This window comes from Panulirus ornatus, chromosome 11 (genome assembly GCF_036320965.1).
Source record: "Panulirus ornatus isolate Po-2019 chromosome 11, ASM3632096v1, whole genome shotgun sequence".
In the NCBI taxonomy this organism is placed as follows: Eukaryota; Metazoa; Arthropoda; class Malacostraca; order Decapoda; family Palinuridae; genus Panulirus; species Panulirus ornatus.
Genome location: NC_092234.1, coordinates 6,278,560 through 6,299,041, shown reverse-complemented (window position 1 = coordinate 6,299,041; position 20,482 = coordinate 6,278,560). Strand labels below are relative to the sequence as shown.

Genomic DNA, 20,482 nt, shown 5'->3' with positions numbered 1-20,482 from the left:
TAAGTCATGTTATTTCGTCTGATTTTATGGTTATAAATTTGAGGCATTAGGGTTTTTATACTCAGTTGAGGCGAGGAAACAGAATTGTGGTTGATCGATGCGTCATTGGTTGAATCTTAAACTTGTTGATGAAGGCGAAGTAGATATATCAGCTGGTCAGCCCAGACTTGCAGCAGGAAAGGAACATGCAATACATTTTGCCAGTAATTGCTATTGATATACATCACGCTATATGTGAACTTTGCCTGCTTTACATACTCTTGAGAAAATGTGACATGCACATCTCCAATTTTCTGGGTTCATGTGACAATGCATAAAGATTACGGATGTATATGTCTGGTGGGGTGCTGTTTAAGACTGAGCTAAGAGGGCTTTTTTTTTAAGTTCTTTTCCGGTCATTTCAATGCGTTATGTTTGTTGGGTGTTGGGGGATCTATGAGTAAAGGATGCTGAAGTGATAGGTAGGGGGATGGGCTTTTTATTTCTACTTTGGGGTCGGATGTTAATTGTGGAGTAGTTGGGTTGGGAGGGATCTACCGCTCTTGCAAAGATCTGAGTGCCAAGCATATATATAAGGTGTTATAAGTCAGTGCAGACGCGTCATTATCATGATCCAAGCAGCATCCACCCAGCAGATACAGAAGGCACATGCTTTTCATCACCAGAGTTTATTTTTCTCTTCTAATGACCGACATGACACTGGCCAAATGTGTCCCCCAGTTATGGTCATCTCGGGTGAAGAAGATAAGTGATGGGAAGAATGAAGATAATCAGAGTTCCTCAGGCGTTTGTAGACCTGACTCTTGAAGGTAGAAGGGTAAGAGGAAGATGAAAGGACGAAAGAAGGAAAAGTTCCAAAACTTCGTTGTTTGAGCGAAGGAAATATGAAAATCAATTTTCGTAACGCTGGTCGCTACACAGAAACTATGGGAAGTAGAAGCCAGATGCTGCGATGGATATATTGGCACTTCAATCTAAAATGTATTCGCAAAAAAGTCGCTTATAAGGGAAGCGTAGAGAAGCTAGGAGAAGCATGTATATCAAATGCACTGTGAGCGTACGACTTGGAGAGGTAGATGCCCACGTCGGCGCATCAGCTGCAGTGCCAGTAGTACGACTAATGCCCTGCCACCTTGACTTTTTTTTTTATTTACCTTTTGTCCTGACTACCAATACGGCACCTCCTTACGCCATAAGCTATGCGTACACCTACTTCGATAACCGCATAACCCTATATTGAGGTACATGCAAAAGCTGAAAAAAAAATACCTCACACATGCATACAAATATGTACTCAGCATACGCTGACCGATGAGCATAGCCCTTCCCACCCCCGGCCGGTATGTTAATTGCATTTGAGTGACTACCCTGTTAAGCCAGCAGACATGCTCTTGGATACACCAGATGATTAATGAAGGCAATTTTTGTTGGCTAGGAAAGGGGGTCTGGTCTGGCTGCTGTTTTTACATATTCGCTGTTATCAAGTTGATTAAAGTCGGTGTTAACAAGGAGTCCAGCGGCTGCCCTCACATATGTGGTGCTTAATTATAAAGCTTCCAGCCGCCACATTTTTGCCCAGGGGCAAGTTTTGAATGATCGTTGCAAAATGACCGTTGACGGAAACGTTTAACCTCTTGAGCGACGTCGTGCGCATGGGCCATACCTTCGTCTCGTGGATCAAGGAGAAGTTTACCGCCTGTCTGCCTATGTTTACAGGAGGAGGAAAAATGTCACTCACCTTTCGTGGGTGGTTGGCGGCGTTGGGCAGCGGGTGCGTCTCAACCCTGATGACTCCAGCTCCTCGACCTGTAGTATCCCGCGCGCTCGCCTCGGCAACCCCCTCCACGCTCATACCCGCTTGGCTCGGGGTTTTGCCAAGGGCTGCTCTCATTCTGAAGGTGCAGGAGCACGCGTGCACACGTCAGGGCCAGGAATTGGTTGGTACCTTCCATTACGTCGTGGGAATTACTACACAGAATTGTTAGAACTAAATCCTACAAGCGTCCATATTGTGTTTAGGTGTCACTCGAAATGCACCAGCCGTGACAACATCGAGCGACCAATTCCGATGAGAATGGATGGAACTGAACTAAGGTTCTCGTCAAACATCGAGACATGTTAACAACTGAGGCACCCAGGAGGTGACCTTGAGCTATTTCAGCTATGTAAGTTGTCAGTCATTTTCAGGAAAATTTCTTGCTGCCAAATATCCAGATTAATGATTGCCATAATCAGCAGAGAATTTAGTATGAAATACACGTTTTTACCATTTATTTCAGTCTTTCCAAAACCATTATCCGAAAGCATTATATTTTCTGCGTATACAGGAGTTGTAAAACGAAGGATATGGTGCTGATCCACCCGCAGGATTTGATAACTATATGGCAGTTCAGGTTATATACAGTTCTGTAAAGCATCTTCACGACACGTCATAATCAAACGATTCTAATCATAAATCACGTGATTAATCAGCCTGGCAAGGATGAATGGCTCTTGAGATGGCCCTCTGGTGGCAGGGATGAATGACAAGGATACTTCCCTCTGTTGGCAGGGTTGAATCGCAAGGATGTGGCAGGGTCAAATGACTCTGAGATTGGTCTCCGGATGGCAGGGTTGCATGACTTAAGAGACGTGCATCGGGGTGGCGGGGTCGGGTGACTCGGCACTCCTGACATGCTGTGAATGTGGTCACATGATCTGTGGTTCTCAGACGTTCCCTCTTCCTCCCTCATAAATGCAAGCGATTGCCAGAAAGGTTTCAAAGTAACGATCGGCACTAGTCGCCGCTCTTGGCATTCATGTTGAAAGACCTGTACAGATTCTTAACACAGACTGACATCATTTTTTATTTTAGATTCGTTAATATAAATGGACAAATGCAATTCAGTTTCACAGATAAAGAAATGGAGTACGTATGATAAAGGTATATGTTGACTACTTTTGAATATGCACAGTAGTGATTGAGGCGAACCAGTAAATATGTGAATTTCACCCACCGCAGGAGAAGACGCATGCGCTGTAGCTTGCTGAGCTTGCCTTTGGAGTCGCCCGACGACCATCTTCCTCTGGGCGAGTCCTCTCCGAAGGTGTTGCCGTGCCCCATCGTCCTCAACCCCATCCGCTTAGGCGAGGCGGCGCTGCTGTGGGTACAACAACAACGAGGATGTCAGAATAAGCCGTTAGTCTTTGTTTGAGGTCTTTGGTAAGTCATTTGGGTCACTTAAAGACTTGATTGTGATGTGATGTATGAGCAGGTCAGACATTTTCGATTTCATTTTCACTTTGCCATATCCATGAAACTGTAGTGAAAATATATGATATTGATAGTTCAAGTAAGACAATACAAACATTGTTGGGCCTCCCAAGTTTGGCACGCCTATTGGTAGCGCAGTTTACCCAGCCCTTCAGGCCGCCCTAGCTTAAAGCGTATAAATTTATGAAAGGAGCACCATAAGCGGTCCAGATTCAATGAAGCTGAAAGATGAAGCTTACAGATTCACGAAGGTGGCTTTTGAAAAGAGGGTTGGGTGGTGGGGTTAAGCATATTTATAAAGGTGGTATGACAAAGGTAAGCAGATTCATGAAGAGGCAACAGATTCGTGTTGGGTTGCGTGATAAAGGGTTCAGAAATAATATAAGCAACACAGTAACTTCACCAGTCATTTATGCTTCAGACTAGATGAATGCCCACTGTCGCCGCGATCGTACATCACGGTGAACGTTCCCTTTCAGCGGAATGTAAACTCCTATCATTCTCTTCCTGATGAAGCCGTTCGTCAACTCCGAAAAGCCCAACGTGGACTTTGTCCTCAACAATTTATTACTCTCATGATCCGATTCAGTGAGATGGCTAAACATTTCGCCCCCATTCAGGGCTTAATATCCGTCAGTCATTGTGTCTTTTAAGTGTTTTTCTTTTTTTATCTTCATTTCCTTAAATACAGATAAAGACAGATTCACGTAGGTATATTTACGTCGTAGGAACTTATGTGTGAAATATGTCTCCCGTCTTCTAATGACGGTGTTCAGGGCGTGACAGTGACAAGCACCGACGTATGTGCTCCTACGATTACTGACGTGACGGTACGGAGAGAAAGACAAGAGACCAGAAACCTCGAGAACCCCGGGAGAGAGAGAGAGAGAGAGAGAGAGAGAGAGAGAGAGAGAGAGAGAGAGAGAGAGAGAGAGAGTCAACAACGATCCCTCGCTCGCCCTGCCGTCCAGTCTGGCCGCCGAGGCTTTATACGATGTCCTCGTGAGAGACGTTGGGTTATCTATTTACATTTAGGCTGCATTGGTTTGTTGGGTTAAGTTTGTAAATCAAAATAGATTATATGGTTAGCTTAGCTTTAAGTTATGTGTTTTTTGAATTTAGATGATTGGTTGGGGTTGAGTTAGGGTAAGTTAGATTGCTAGGTTGGGTTAGGTGTACGGATGTAAGAATGACATGCAGAGATTTCATGACGTCGCCAAAATTTTCCACCGCCCCGTTCGCATCGCCAAGCCATTATTAGCCGCCGTAGCGCGGCTGGTGAAACCTAGCAGCACCCCTGACTGGCAGCAGAACAGAGTCGATATTCAAGCCTTGGCTGCTGACGGAGTCTCTAGTCTGTGTGAGATAATGACCAAAAGATAAGGTGGGAAACTTTACGAGGGAAAGCTGTAGCATTTCGGTCCTTTGAAGACTGGGAAATTATAGTGAAAAATGTTCATAGGAATCATCATTACATCAAAGTTTATGCTCACGGATGAATTAGAGACGAGAGACTTAAAGACGCGCTAACTTTAGCCGACGTGCGTGCTTGATTATACATTAATCTTCAACCTCAAGGATCTGCTTATGTTCACAGAAGTTGCTAGACTCAATTCCGACTACGAGACCTCAGAAAATGTCAAAAATAACAGAGCGCTTTATCATACACAGATAGAGAGTCATCATTAATATAAAGACACACAAATAGTCGGGGACTTAATGAACACAGCGGTTCACCCCTTGGAACACGACGGTTCGACTGTTGAGAATGACGGTAAAGGCCCTTGAACACGACACTACGACTCGGAATATGCTGGTCTAGTCTTTGACCCAGCCCTGAAGAGTCAGGGTCAAAGGCTAAGTCATCGTATCGAAGGGTCACAAGGGTCGTACCGTCGTGACTTGAAAACAAAATGGCTTTACCTGTTGCAACTCACTGAGCATAGCAATGAAATATATCAAGAGAAAATACATGCAACAGGAATGTTTTTTTGAATACCTGACAAGTAGTAAGGATTGCCGCTGGTTTAAAGGTATTCGTGTGGAGCTAATGTAATCCAGCGGGCAATAAATTCACAAAAAACGGAGCCAAGGTAAGGCTGGAAAATCATATTTACCGATGCAGTGAGTGTTGCGTGTTCGTAGCAACTTTCATGAAAGTAAGAACAAAAATACGATAAATGTTTTCAATCGCAAGTTCATTGTATAGGCATTTTGATTAAAACGCGTGTAGCCAGTACTCTCATATTTTGACAACACAAGAGGAAGGCAGAGAATTGATTGAGAATCCTTAAATATTCGCTCCCGCTTTCTGAAATACCATAAATAAGCTTTATCTTACCAGTGCAAGTACAAGGTGAGAAATCAAGCCTAGGGGAAGGCCACAGAGGAGCTTCGGGTTAGCAGCAGTGCGGATGTTGTGCATGACAGTATATCGTCCTTCTTTTTTAATTACGTTGGGGACGAAGTGCCGCTTTTGTTTGTCATTATATCAAGTTCGCATGACTGACGCTGGCCGTTGGCTCATTCCTTCAAAACACTACGTTACACCAGCACTGCGGGTTATCATGTCACATCGTAACAGCTTCTGGTCACGTGACGATCTCAGTCAAGGCTGCGTCAAACAATTGCAGTCACACGTCTCCTGGCATTACCACTGCCAGGCCGTGTTATATTCCTAGCCATGACGCAAGTGAGGCTAAAGTATGGTTGGCATATAAGCTGTGGCAAGGCGTCGCAGCACTCATGATTACACGAAAATTGTAGGAAACGCGAGCGGAAAACGGTTACTCATTTGAAGCCTAGATAAAGGTCAATGGGGACATAAGTGTGGACATCAGGGGACATTGAGAACATGAAGGGACATATTGACGGATGAGGGAACAAGCAAAAATTCCGAGAGGAAAAATAGCCACAGTTTTATCTTGTGAAGAATGTTTTACAATTACTCAGTTGTATGAATTGATTGGTAACTACTTGAAGTAAGGCGTAGAAAATATGTACATACGTATTCTAATAAATGCATATGTATACATATGTTTGACTAGGTTTCAGTGATGTACACTGTGACCGGTGTATGAACCACGTTGGTTTCATCACCATCCCAGAACATTAGAACGTTTATCATAACGAATGTTTCCCTAGTTGAAAAAAATGTACGAACTTGTCACGTTGAATATTGCTACCGTCCATTTTACGTTATCAGTTATCGGGATTTTATCTCTGTTCAGAAATGGTCGCTGGCTTCACTGTAAGCGTACTTCTTTCCAACGGCTACAGTCGATTTTAAGAGAATTCGACCAGCTTTAGTAATTGGTTTCAAAATAATTCAAAAAGTGCTAAATTCTCTTTAAAGTACAGTGATGCTGAAGTGACTGCAATTATGCTTCAGCTGCAGTATATGGATATTACCGAACACTTAGGATGCATTTGGGAAAATTGTGTTATGACACATCAGTCGTTGTTCTGAGTTATTCATCATTATCTCGAGTTGACCCCAACCTTGACCAAATCCTGCGTACGTTTCTCTGGCCCCCATCCCCTTAGGGGCTTACCCCACTTCATTGTAACTTAGAAATGAGCGATAATTCGACAGTATTGAACGAGAAGTGTGGACACTGGCTAGCCATGTTACAGCAGTTGATTAGAATTCCTAGAAGTGCGCATGTATACGTCATGTAAAGCGAGCACCTGCGCCAAAGATAGCTTCTTCCAGCATGTCTTAGAATTAGTTTTTGCCATCGTCTAAGTAAAAAAGAAAATCGTAATCAAAGACCCCTCTTATTAGAGAAAATGAGCTCTTCGAACGACTCCCGCCTGGACAGTCAAATCTCCCAGTGAAAATTACAATTTATCTTTCTGTACATCTGAGTGGATATATTGTGTGGGAATCTCGATAGCTGCAACAGCTCTTTTATTGTAGAAACCGTCTATGAATATAACAATAACCTAACAAAAGGATATAAATAATTACTCTGGGATCTTTGCCGACCTCAAATTCGCCCAAGCAGGCGAGGCCTCTGAAGTCGAAGGGAAAATGTGAGTGCAAGGGGACTTACATGATCAGAACATTCTAACGTAACTTAAATATCTGTTGTTTCTATATTCAAGTGCGTTGCTGCCATGAAAAATCAAACATAGGCTAGGTGCGTGCATTTTGTAAGATACCAAAATATTTCCTGACTTAGGAGGGTATATGTAGGTTACCATTTAATAAATTTGGTAAAAAAAAAAAAAAATCGGGTAAATTGATGGTGTGACTGTGAATGGGGTCAGTTGTATTGTCCTCCATTCACATCGTTTTGCATGTCATTTTGTCATGCAGGAAAGTCAACGCATCGAGCGCTGTTCTAGTCTCCCCCCCCCCATTTTTTTTCTTTTTTACGTTTATTGAGCAGTTTATAATTTGTGCGTCGACCTGAACGTGTGAGCAAGCCTTTACAATTGTTAAACAAATTTAATTTAAATGGCTCGAGTAGCAACCTTCTCCCATCATGACCCATGTTCTGTTATCTTGAGGTACTACAGAAACCGTTTTAATGCCGACAGGGTATTTTTTAAACATCAAAGTGCAACGTTTTTCGTCTCCCCTAAACGAAATACATCATGGGTGTTTGTACCACATATACGAGTCCCTTTTTCAAAATAGTTTGTGTTTGTGTTTCGTAACTTGTTATTTATCACTCTTGTAACCCTGAAAAATTTACCATCAGCTTCCCAGTCTTGCATGCCTTTGACGGGATATTGTTTTCGTTACAACAGAATTAATATTTCACTCGTTATCATTGTTATACGTGGTAACCACACTGCAACCCTAAACTTATCCTTTACAAAGATCGAACTGTAAGCCTCCTCGCCGCACACATTTCATCTAGTAAAAAGGATACGAAAACGTGATTTTCAGACCCAAAATTCACTGCGCCATTTTAGCCACTTAAAGGATTAACCTATGCACAACTACTTCATCATACGGAAAGCCTGGTTTACGATTCCGTGTGCATTTTTCTAAACAAGTACATAAGCAGATGAAATATTCCCCGACCAAATGCAATCCAGTGAATTACGGAAGGCTGGATAATGTAAACAGTCTTCAAAATCCGTTGTTTTCCAAGTCGTTTAAAAGTGTACATCGTGTCCATGGGAATGTAATTCATATCCTGTTAGTATCTCTTGAGGGCCAAATATATTGTGAGATAGCGTATATGGTCTTAGAATTATCCTGAACACCTGAAGAATTGGTTGAGGGTCATTCGATTTTTGGTTTAATGGCGTTGAATGCCTCACTGACCCTGGCAGATGAGAGGCAAAAAAAAAAAAAAAATTGTTTCTACGTCATAGATAGAGAAATAGTCGTTATGATAAACGTAATGTTTCATTGGTCACGTCTGTAGAACTTTGAAGGAGTCAGGTAGATATACATAGATTTTGCCGCAAGATGGATTGTGTTAGAATAATTGTAATGATATATATATATATATATATATATATATATATATATATATATATATATATATATATATATATATATATATATATATTAATTATCTACCCTATAGCTCAAGGGAGAGGAACGATTGCCCAATCGCTCCACCACACCCGTCTATACGCCCCGGGTCTCATCCCAATACTTAGGTCAAACGTCAAGACACAGGTCGAACCCCGAAGACAAATCTTTGCCCTGAAAACCCATTTTCTGACCAAGCGCTTGAGGCTAAATTTGTTGCTTTTTTTTTTTTTTTTACCCCTCGAATTTCGCTTGTGAGCCATGCGGACAATACCGTTATACAGAAATGAAACTATATAAAACACTTGTTCTTATAGCCTTGACCTTTAAACCCCCCAGAAAAAAAAAAAAAGATTCCGAAGCTGAGAACAGCCAGCCTAGTCCCCCGAAGTATAAGTCACGCACACGTCTGCGTAGAAAAAAAAATAATCTATTTATAGCTAGGGTGACCTTGGTTCTCTTTCCCTAAGAATAATTACACTGACGCCGTTGTGCTCTATAAAAAAAAGAAATAGATCGATTGTTAAGTTTTATGAAGACTTTCCTTGCAAACGCGTTTAAGGCGAGGAAACGATGTATTAAATAAATATATGTGGTGCGAAATCGTCAAATTTGCTGGTTTGGTTAAATCCGTGTCTAAATCTTCGCTGTTTAGCTGGAATGTTCCCGAAATTTGCTGGTTTGGTTAAATTCGTAACTAAATCTTCGCTGTTTTGCTGGAATTTTCCGAAAATCTATTATCTTTTTTTTTAATGCAGATGTCTTACCATGCAATAACATATATTATTGGAGAATATAATGACGTTGATATTAAAGACACCCATTTTATCTGATATATATATCGACACCTGTCGTATTCAAAGTTGGGATGCTTTACATGTCATTAACTTGTATGAAATGTGATCTCGTGTTAATTTAACTTGATTTTCATGAATATCAAATGACGTAAAAAAAAGTCTACCTCTTCGTCTGTTATAACTGTTAGGTAAAACGTGATACAAAGACGTAATTGCATACATGCACATTTCCAAAGGCGTTTATTCATACATCTGTTCTTACTGAAGAGAATCTTTTTTATAACATTGCCTTGATATGATTTACCAAACTATGGCACTCGAGAACTCACAGGACACAAGTCCCTTCACTGCAATCGCTGCTGTAACCCCTGACTCCCAGCGTTCCTGACTTGGAGCTAATTTACTGTCCTATTTAACCTCCTGAGTAGGAGGACACGACTCTTGGCGCCGTCAAGCATGACCCCTTGATCACGACGGGACGACCCCCGTGCATGACGGCTGGACAATTGGGGATGGTGACAAGGTATTTAACCTGACTGAATTTGTTGTTCTCAAGGGTTCGATCATCGTACTTAAGGCGTTAAAATCGTCGCACTGAATGCGTCAAGTCGTTATACTGATGAGGGTAAGCCGTCGTATAAAAGGTAATTGGTCGTCTTGCTGAGGGAGTTAATCTTTCAGTGAATGACGGATGAAGAGGAGTAGCTTCTTGCCGTTACTAGGAAACAGAGGTCTGAGGCTCTGTCACAGAGTTGCTCAATAGCGTGGATGCAGTAGACCACTTAACATGTATAGGTGAAGATGGTCTTCCATCTCCAACCCTCACTAGAGGTTCAAGCAAGGTGAAGACCTTACGTGCTGGCTTCGACAGTCCTCTTTCATAGTGAAGACCTTACCTGCTGGCTCCGACAGCTCCTTACCCTTTAGTGGAGACCTTACCTGCTGGCTCCGACAGCTCTATCTTAATGGGGACATTACCTGTTGGCTCCGACAGCCCTCTATCTTACCTGCTGGCTCCGACAGCTCCCTACCCTAATGAAGACCTTACCTGTTGGCTCCGACAGCCCTCTACCATAGTGAAGACCCTACCTGCTGGCTCCGACAGCCCCTTACCCTTGTGAAGACCTTACCTGTTGGCTCCGACAGCCCTCCATCCCAATGAAGACCTTACCTGCTGGCTCCGACAGCCCCCGACAGCCCTCTACCTAGTGAAGACCTTACCAGCTGGCTCCGACAGCCCCTCTACCTTAGTGAAGACCTTACTAGCTGGCTCCGACAGCCCCTCTACCTTAGTGAAGACCTTACCAGCTGGCTCCGACAGCCCCTCTACCTTAGTGAAAACCTTACCTGCTGGCTCCGACAGCCCCTCTACCTTAGTGAAAACCTTACCTGCTGGCTCCGACAGCCCCTCTACCTTAGTGAAAACCTTACCTGCTGGCTCCGACAGCTCTCTGCGCTCGGGCAGATGTGGGTCCTGACCCCCCTGCAGGTACCCCGGCCCCTCTGGGAGATGAAGTCTCCGGCCCTACGGCCTGGGCCTCATTCCTCGCCACCTGAGGGCGTCCCATCGTCGACCCCCAGCTACTCGTGGCAACACGTCAGTACTGTATTGTCGTTGGGGGCACCGTTACATCCATTTCTATTGGGCTGTCATTACCTCGGATGCGTTCGCGGTCACTGTCTCTCATTCCTGATAATCACTGTTGCTTATATGCACTGAGGAGACAAAAGTTTGACGTGTATGATATCAAAGGATGCAAGACATGGAAGATATTTGACAGAGATAGTGTCACGCAGAACGTTTGAATCGCAGTCGATATTGGGGACGTCTTGAGTGAGTCGTTTTTAAACCTCCGCCTGAGGGCAAGTCCGGCCACTATGACTGGGGGGGTGGGGGGGGGACTAAAGACAAAAGATTGCACTTGATCACATCAGTAACCATGGACGTGACACACACACACACACACACACACACACAAAAAAAAAAAGTCACTGCTGACGGAAATAAGAAAGTTGGTGATTGTTCGCTAACCTGGGGTCGAGGTGAGGCTACCTTCTGATCTGGCGGCCAAGTGGAATATTGGTACCTACTGATATGGTAGCCAAGTGTGTTATAGGTACCTACTGAAATGATGGCCTAGTGGAGTATAGGTACCTACTGAAGTGGTGGCCAAGTGGAGTATAGGTACCTACTGATCTGATGGCCAAGTGTGGTATAGGTACCTACTGATCTGGTGGCCAAGTGGGGTTTAGGTACCTACTGAAATGGTGATCTAGTGGAGTATAGGTACCTGCTGATCTGGTGGCCAAGTGTGTTATAGGTACCTACTGATCTGGTGGCCAAGTGGTGTTTAGGTACCTACTGATCTGGTGGCCAAGTGGAGTATAGGTACCTACTGAACTGGTGGCCAAGTGGAGTATAGGTACCTACTGAACTGGTGGCCAAGTGGGGTTTAGGTACCTACTGATCTGGTGAGCAGGTGGGTCTCAGGTACCTACTGACCTGGTGGTCATTTTGAACACAGGTACTTACAAGATATAAGGTGTGTAGTATGTCTTCCTACGGAACACGGTGTCAATTATACCCGTTTGTAGAAAACAAGAGGTGGGTTATGCTTTTTACGAGACACAGGATGTGGAATATAGCCTCTTGCAGGACACATGGTGTGAGGTATACTACCCACAGGACGCATGGTGTGGGTTATACCTTCCACAGGACACAGGTGTGGGGTATAACTCCAACAGGACGCAGGGTCTGGGGTATACCTCTCACAAGACGCAGGTTGTGGGTATGTACCACCTACAGGAAACAGTGTGTGGAGTATACCTTCCTACAGGACACAGGGTTGCGGTTTACCTATAGGACTCAGGGTGTAGGGGTAAACCCGCCTCAGGATACAAGGTGTGAGGTATACCTTCCTGCAGGACATAGGGTGTGGGGGTATACTCTCCTACAGGACAGTGTGGCTGTTATACCTCATACATGACACACTGTGCGGGGTATACCTTCCTACAGGCGTGGACACTTCGTAAGGAACACAAGGGGTGCGAACACATGCTTTAGGATATTTAAATCTAGGTCTCCGTGCACATCATGTAGACCTCGCACAGGGCAGCGGTGAGGACACATCCTACAGGACACAGGGCGGTGAGGACACATCCTGCAGGACACAGGGCGGTGAGGACACTTCCTGCAGGACACATGGTATCGGTGAGGACACATCCTACAGGACACAGGTTGGCGAGGACACATCCTACAGGACACAGGGTGGCGAGGACACATTCTACAGGACACACGACGGCGAGGACACATCTTACAGGACTCAGGGCGGCAAGAACACATCCTTCAGAACACAGGACGGCGAGGACACATCCTATAGGTCACAGGACGGCGAGGACACATCCTACAGGATACAGGACGGCGAGGACACATCCTACAGGACACAGGACGGCGAGAACACATCCTACAGGACACAGGACGGCGAGAACACATCCTACAGGACACAGGGTGGCGAGGACACATTCTACAGGACACACGACGGCGAGGACACATCCTACAGGACTCAGGGCGGCAAGAACACATCCTTCAGAACACAGGACGGCGAGGACACATCCTATAGGTCACAGGACGGCGAGGACACATCCTACAGGATACAGGACGGCGAGGACATATCCTACAGGACACACGACGGCGAGGACACATCCTACAGGATACAGGACGGCGAGGACACATCCTACAGGGCACAGGACGGCGAGAACACATCCTACAGGACGCAGGTCGGTAAGGACACTTCACAGGAGCTGTCGGTCATACCGCACCACCCTTCCCTACAGGGGGCCCCTGGGGGCACGCCAGGGGGGCACAGGGGGTAGCGCGGCCACGTGCTACATGGGGCAGGTGACACAGGGGACTGGGGACATACTGCGGGCCCGGCACACACGGGGCTCTGTATCGGCTTAGACTGATGACCTGGACACGGCCGGGTCATCAACATGCACGGAACTTTTAAGCGTTGTGGGAGTGCAAGCGCCGTTCCCATGCTCTCTCTCTCTCTCTCTCTCTCTCTCTCTCTCTCTCTCTCTCTCTCTCTCTCTCTCTCTCTCTCTCTCTCGCTCTCTCTCTTTGTGGGGGTGGGGTGGTGGGGCAGTTCTGCGCACTGACGACTACTGACGACTTGTCTTAGGGGGAGATGGGGTCTGGAGAGGAGGGAGGGAGGTGGGTCGTCATTGCCTCACGAGCTGGGCACTTTGGAGGTCTTGTGGCTGGAGAGGTGTTGGCTTTGGAGACGTGTGCTTTAGGAAAGTTGGGTTTTGAGGAACCCGTGGGTAAAAGAGAGCTGAGGTTTGGAGGTGATTTGACCGGAGGAGTTGGATTTGGAGACGTTTACCTAGAGAAGGTGGGTTTTGAGGACCTTTACATATACAAGCTGGGTTTGGAGGTCTTGAGTCGAGAGGAAATGTAGTTGGAGACCTTTATCTAGAGAATATTCTTTTAGGACCTATTGCTAGAGGAAGTACTGTATATGTTTGGAGGTTCTTGTAGGACCTGTTGCTAGAACTTCTGTGTGTATTTGGAGGTTTTTTGGAGGACTTCAACGATTGAAGGCGCTACGGGGTGGAAGATTGGTGCCTAAATATTTGGATTGGTAGACCCCGAGCTGGAATGAATCGCGTTTGAATCAATAATAACCCGAGCTAGGAATGAATCGATTGAACCACTAGTAGAACCTGTGCTGAAATGAGTCGTGAGCCAGCGGTCCCCGAGCTGAAATGAGCTGTTTGAATCAGCTGGACCTTTGCTTGAGAAATCGACCAAGATGGACCCGGGTCAGTCGACCCCCCTGGTCGACGGAGGGGCAGGTCGACAGTGGACCCGTCAATTTACCTGATGTATTCACATACGGATTGAGACGGTTCGTGTTGTATTTTTGTTCGTGTCACGAATTCAACTTTACTGAGTCGAAAATCAACGGAGACGATTGATATTGGCTGACGAAAGGCATGAGGAAAGATAGAGAGAGAGAGAGAGATTTTTAAAAAGCGAGGCATATGCCGGAGACCTCCCACAAAAAGAAAAAAAAAAAAACTTTTTCACACACATCAGTCTCTATGTAACCTTAATATAAAGGTGTAATTCGTGCGGGAGCGTGACGATACCTCATTGATCCCCTAGGTCCGGACTACACACACACACACACACACACACACACACACACACTGCGTTACAAGAATTCCTGGAGGATCTGTGTCCGCCATTCCTGACGGGTCCTGAGGGAGGGGCGGCGACAGACGAGTGGGCCGTAGGGGGCCTGGCACCACCACCCCCCCCTTCCACACACACACACACACACACACGCGCGGCGCGCGCGCGCGGCGCGTCACAATAATGAGTGGGTTCCCATGAGCAGCAGCCAGTTGATCCTAGTGATGAATGGTGGGGGGGGGGGGGGGTGTAGGCCGGGGAAGGGGTGGTGTGTTGAGAGACAGCCTTCCATTCAAGGGAAATCACATCTGCTGGTCTGCGGGTGTGTACTGCAGGTCCACGGGGTTGGAGGGGAGTGGGTCCAGTCATCCCTTCTGCTTCCAGATTTTCTCCCGTTTTCTTCACATTACACTGGTTGCTTTGATTTCTTACTCGGTCTTACCTTCCACATCTTATCATTTTCTTCTCGTACTCGTGATGGTGCTATCCGGTTAATCATCATTCCTTTTCTTGGTCTAGTATGCCGCTTTCAGCAAATTTATAAGTATGTTGCATACCTTCGCCCCTATAGCCATCTGTTAGGTGCGTTTGCATTCATACGTCTCCCTCTTGTCCTAATAAAATTGCCACAACCACCAGTACTAACCGCTGCATTAAGGTAGGGAGATACCGAGAAGTGGAGCCGGTTTAAGACACGATTTCGTTAATTGTTTTCGAAAATAAGAAATGTGTGGCATCGGGGTCTAACCTTCAAGCTCACTTCTTTTGGTTTTCCTCCTTCACTCTGTTCTCTCATGACCAATCTTCCTCTGTCGAAGGCCTTTTTTCCTATCTGTCGATGGACCGACCATCTCCCTTTGACCATATCAACAGCTTTTTCCTTCAGGATTCTGTCTTGTCTCCTAACACTCCTTTTTACGATTCCTTTTTTCAACAGATGACCATATATATGCTCTCATGTGCTGACACCTCAACACTGCATTCTTCTTGATTCATTCACACCACCTCCATCTTCTTTCGTTCAGTTAGCGCCTCAACACAGTGGCCCCTTATTTTCAGATTTGAACCATATTTCGTAATGGGGTAGTCACAACCCAATTACGTTTGATGCCTCGTGAAACCAAATTTCTTCCCATTGCTCTTTCTAATATCTCTTGCAACTTCACTATCTCCTCTGACAGATCTATGCAATACTCAGCATGATAGATACACTTTTTGCACCACCTTGATAACAATTAATGCAACTTTGAAACCCCGCTTTATATAAAAACAGCTGTCTCCCTCAAAGAAACTGGGAGTCCCGTCCAGATGCCCAAAGTTCTTTCTCCGCTTAAGATATGGATAGAAATAACTACAAACAAGAAAATAAACTAAATAGATTACAGTACAATTTTTTTTTCAGAACGTTTATTTCATAATTTGACAAATAAGTAATTATTCGGAAAAAAAACAATGTTTACGCTGTGATGGATAGATTGACGTAATCAAGAAATGTAAGAGCCTGTGATTGTAATAGCGACCGTGCTGGGTATTCAGCGGCTCCACTTCTCGGTAACTCCCTACCTTAATGCAGCGGTTAGTACTGGTGGATGTGGCAATTTTATTAGGACAATTAGTAAGGACTAATTCAGATTTGAATGTACCCTGCCGGGATTTTGAACCCGTGGCTCTTCACCGGACCATAAAAGGTCAGGTCAAAGGTCGGTGCATAACACCCAAGGATGGTGGCACCGTCACACGTTCAGGGGTCGTACCGTCCCGTCGTACTAAAGGGTCGTGCCCTTACCATCCTCCTAAAGGGTCGTGCTGTCGTACGCCATCAGGGGTTAACGTCTGGGCGTGGCGGCCGCCAAGGATCGCATGTTGCCTCCGTCTGGGTACAGAAGTAAGAACCTTACACTTGTGAGCCGTGAAATACGACTAAGAAGATTATTGTGAAAGTAACCTCGTGTGTGTGTGTGTGTGTGTGTGAAATTCCAGCTGCTTGCTCAGGCTTTGAGCTCCTAGGAGGATCCAAGAATAGTAAATCTTCCAGGGGTGTGTTTTTAGTCTTGGGGATTAAGTGGGGGTGGTGGAGGCAACGGGTTGTGGTGGAGATGGGGTGGTTGTGGTGGACTGATGGTGTTGGGAGGGGGTATTTAATAGTGGTGGTGGGAGTGGTTGTGGTAGGGATGGTGGTAGTAGTACTGGCTGCCTGTGATGGAGATGGCGCCGGTGGCGGGTAGCAGTAGCAATAGTGTTGGTTAGTGGCGGTGGTGGTCTTGATTAAGGGTTAGGTTTGGTGTGTCGTGTCGCGGTGGTGGTGGTGGTGAGTGCGACGCGTCTTGAGTCACTGTAATACTTTGCTGCGGAGGTACTTAATGCATACTCTCAACCGCAGGGGTGAAGGGGTCGGGGTGTGTCTTAGAGAGAGAGAGAGAGAGAGAGAGAGAGAGAGAGAGAGAGAGAGAGAGAGAGAGAGAGAGAGAGAGAGAGAGAGTGGTTCCGAGAGATGAAAACTAAGCGTGTGTCACTAAAGTACACGTCAGGGTAGATAACTGGAGGAGCTACAGTTGCCCATTTTTCTCCTATCGCCGCTAATGCTCCTTGTGCCTGCTACCAATTCGACACAGAACTCTTCCGGTCATGCTAATAATTCAGCAGCCTCTGCAACAGTTCCTGCTGGCGTGTCGAATCGCGTGAGGTTGGGCCTTGCTCCTCGCGAGGGGCCCATTATGTTATTAACCTAGGCTAGGACCCCCCCGCCCTCGACGCTGTACTCCACCCATTATCAGCTGCTTGTTGGAGGCTCTTGGCTGGTCTTTGTTAAGGCGGCTGTGTAGGGCGGGAAGATGGTCGTCAGGTTGGGACCCAGGGTGTTATAAAGTCTGTATATGGCTACACATACACATACTCAAACGCATCATACACGTATACATACACACACACACACCCGTGTATGTAGTGTATTGTGTGTGGTTTCACTTTTAACATTCGGATTAAGTCTGTGAATTACATTTACTCTCTGGTGAAGTGAGCTGGTTGAGAATGACACATGAAATGGGGTGTTTGTTGCGTCAGAAATGATAATGCTGTAGTGAATTATGCCAGTAATTGTAATGGTTAAGAAAATGTGGCCTTGTATCCGAAGTCATTCGGTAGAATATGATGATTTAAAAGATACCTGCAATAATTTGTGTGTGTGTGTGTGTGTGTGTGTGTGTGTGTGTTGTGCAAATTGGTTTGATTTACAGTTTTTCTTCAGATAAAATTCACGAAATCCATGTATGTGTAGGTGAATTTTCATATGAAAAATATAAGACAAACTTAACAGAACTAGTCTGTCATCGCAAATATATATATATATATATATATATATATATATATATATATATATATATATATATATATATATAAATTTTTCATACATAATTCGCCATTTCCCGCGTTAGCGAGGTAGCGTTAAGAACAGAGGATTGACCTTAAGAAGGAAAATCCTCACCTGCCCCTTCTCCATTCCTTCTTTTGAAAAGTTAAAAACTGAGGGGAGGATTTCCAGCCCCCCGCTTCCTCCCCTTTTAGTCGCCTTTTACGACACGCAGGGAATACGTGGGAAGTATTCTTTTTCCCTTATCCCCAGGGATTATATATATATATATATATATATATATATATATATATATATATATATATATATATATATATATATATATATGTATATATATGTGTGTGTGTGTGTGTGTGTGTGTGTGTGTGTGTGTGTGTGTGTGTGTGTGTGTTTCAACGAATCGATGTTTTCAGTATTTAGAACTTACTGTTGGGTTCACCCGGGCCAGCCAAGCTTGGCTCGACGCTCACTGGTCTGTGATTTGCGTGAGCCAACCGTGCATTCCCCAAAAGACTCATTACTTCATACACGAAATCCTCTTACCCCGGGGCTTAGTAAGAATTGCTGCGTATTATTGTCATCTATCGGCTTTCTTTCGTCTTCTCTTCATGATTTGAAACTGATCTGGAAAATAGTAGAAGGAAGGCAGGGCGTATCATTGTTATATAAACGAGTCAGTTCAAGACCGATATTTTTCGAAGTTTTTTTTTCTCCCATGATAGCCCTCCTCGGAGTTAAGAGATCCTTGTCATGTGGAAATAGATTACTTCAGAAAAAAATTAACTTTTTAAGTTAAATGTTAGTGAATAGAATTCAGTCGTTTATTTCATGATACCATTCTCGTTATGATGTAAATATTCCTGGGGAAATCTAGCTAAGTGAGTATATTCATTAATAATCGGTGGTTGAGTGACCATTATGATTAAGGAAAGTCAGGCTAACACTGAAATGATTTTAGCTAACCCTGTGGGTAGCTTATAAAAAATCCATTCGTTTTGACTGATTTTAACCTTGCCTTACGTAATATTTTTTTTTAATATTTGCTGTAACCAGATAATGAAAATTTGTCGTGCGTGAATTAATGGGTAGTATTGAAAAAAAAAAGCAAAATTGACCACACGTCTGTAATTACAGACATGCCCGTACCTGTGTAAAGACTGATTACGTAAGCTTGCGTTCCCGGGAATATGGTGAATCTATTGTGTTACATCGTTTTTCAGTAAACTTCCTTCACATAACCCTATCCTCCACATTACTCCTTTCATATTCAAACGAATTTCCCCGCTTGGATGACCAAAGTATCTTTTCCGTAAAAAGTAACAATCAACTCACTGTCATTTAGAATCTGCATCAAATGCTAGAACATACAAGGTGCAAAAATTGATGTTAATTTCAACTTGGTTCAAATGCTGGTTGTAATCAGATATTCCTCCGTGGATAATGCGTTAGTCACCCAGCTATAGCAAATTTGATACATATTGACAGATAGCGGTTTCTCCCTGAAATCATATTAAAAAAAGAATCCCAGATATTTAAACGTCTATGAAAACAAGTCTAATTAAAACGAGAACAAAGGATACGTGATGAAATAAAAGACGTATAGTAATGGCAGGAGGGCTTGTGAACGATGATCAAGAATAGTCAAAATACAATCTCGAAATTATTTTCCAGCCACAAAAACAAAAGAGAATTCGTCCCTTAATGCACCGAAAACGGAAAAAGTGAGTGAAAAATGAGGCCATAAATAAAGTAGAAAGAAGTTTTAAGAGGTAAACCTTGTATACGAGGAATATAATGAGACAAAATGAACCAGCCGCGACCCGCAAAAAAATTCTTAGATGCACAAATTTCCTCGTTAGACAATGAATTACGACGCAGTCTTACGTAGAGCTACCGTTGGGGGCGATACAATTTGTGATATAGGAGGCCAGCTGTGTCAAATTAGTCATCCTCGTAGTGAGAAGCTGGGAATATTGTACAAAATTTGCTTCATGAGGTGGGTGTTGGTACTGGTTGATGTTGATGGTGTTTTGCTGGGGACGATAGTGATGGTTGAATGGTGATGGTTTGTTTGCGGCCGTGGTGAATCCTGGTGATGGTGACCAGCGTTGCAGGAGACTTATGGTGAACAATTGATGATGCCAGTGTGGGTGTGGATAGTGTTGGCTGCAAGTGTAGGTAGGAAAGATCGAGATCGTAGGGATACCGATGGGTTTTCGTGATAACTATGGTCATTTGCTTTTGTTGTTTTTGCCGCAGGGCGAGCGGCCGAAGAGCGTGCAAGGGTTGATCTAACTGCTTCAAGAGGACTCATTGATTGTTGGGTATGATGGCTGGACCTTTAGTTTAGTCTGATTTT

General features: G+C 44.5%; 1 protein-coding gene and 1 long non-coding RNA gene across 3 annotated transcripts in view; one reads left to right on the top strand and one right to left on the bottom strand.

Moving 5' to 3' along the window:
- LOC139751245 (dynein intermediate chain 2, ciliary-like) overlaps positions 1 to 11,391 on the bottom strand; it is a 31,502-nt gene extending 20,111 nt beyond the window's left edge. For both annotated transcript variants that reach the window (XM_071666489.1, XM_071666490.1), the window contains exons 1-3: positions 10,985 to 11,391; positions 2,997 to 3,140; positions 1,739 to 1,892 (exon numbers count right to left, since the gene is read on the bottom strand). In XM_071666489.1, coding sequence (XP_071522590.1) covers positions 1,739 to 1,892; positions 2,997 to 3,140; positions 10,985 to 11,121 — 435 coding nt within the window. In that variant the 5' untranslated portion in view covers positions 11,122 to 11,391. The remainder of the gene's footprint in view (positions 1 to 1,738; positions 1,893 to 2,996; positions 3,141 to 10,984) is intronic.
- Positions 1 to 20,482, top strand: part of LOC139751248 (uncharacterized) — a 39,056-nt gene that overhangs the window by 8,882 nt on the left and 9,692 nt on the right. Inside the window, exon 2 of the long non-coding RNA XR_011713318.1 lies at positions 3,002 to 3,202. This is a non-coding gene — a long non-coding RNA (uncharacterized lncRNA). The remainder of the gene's footprint in view (positions 1 to 3,001; positions 3,203 to 20,482) is intronic.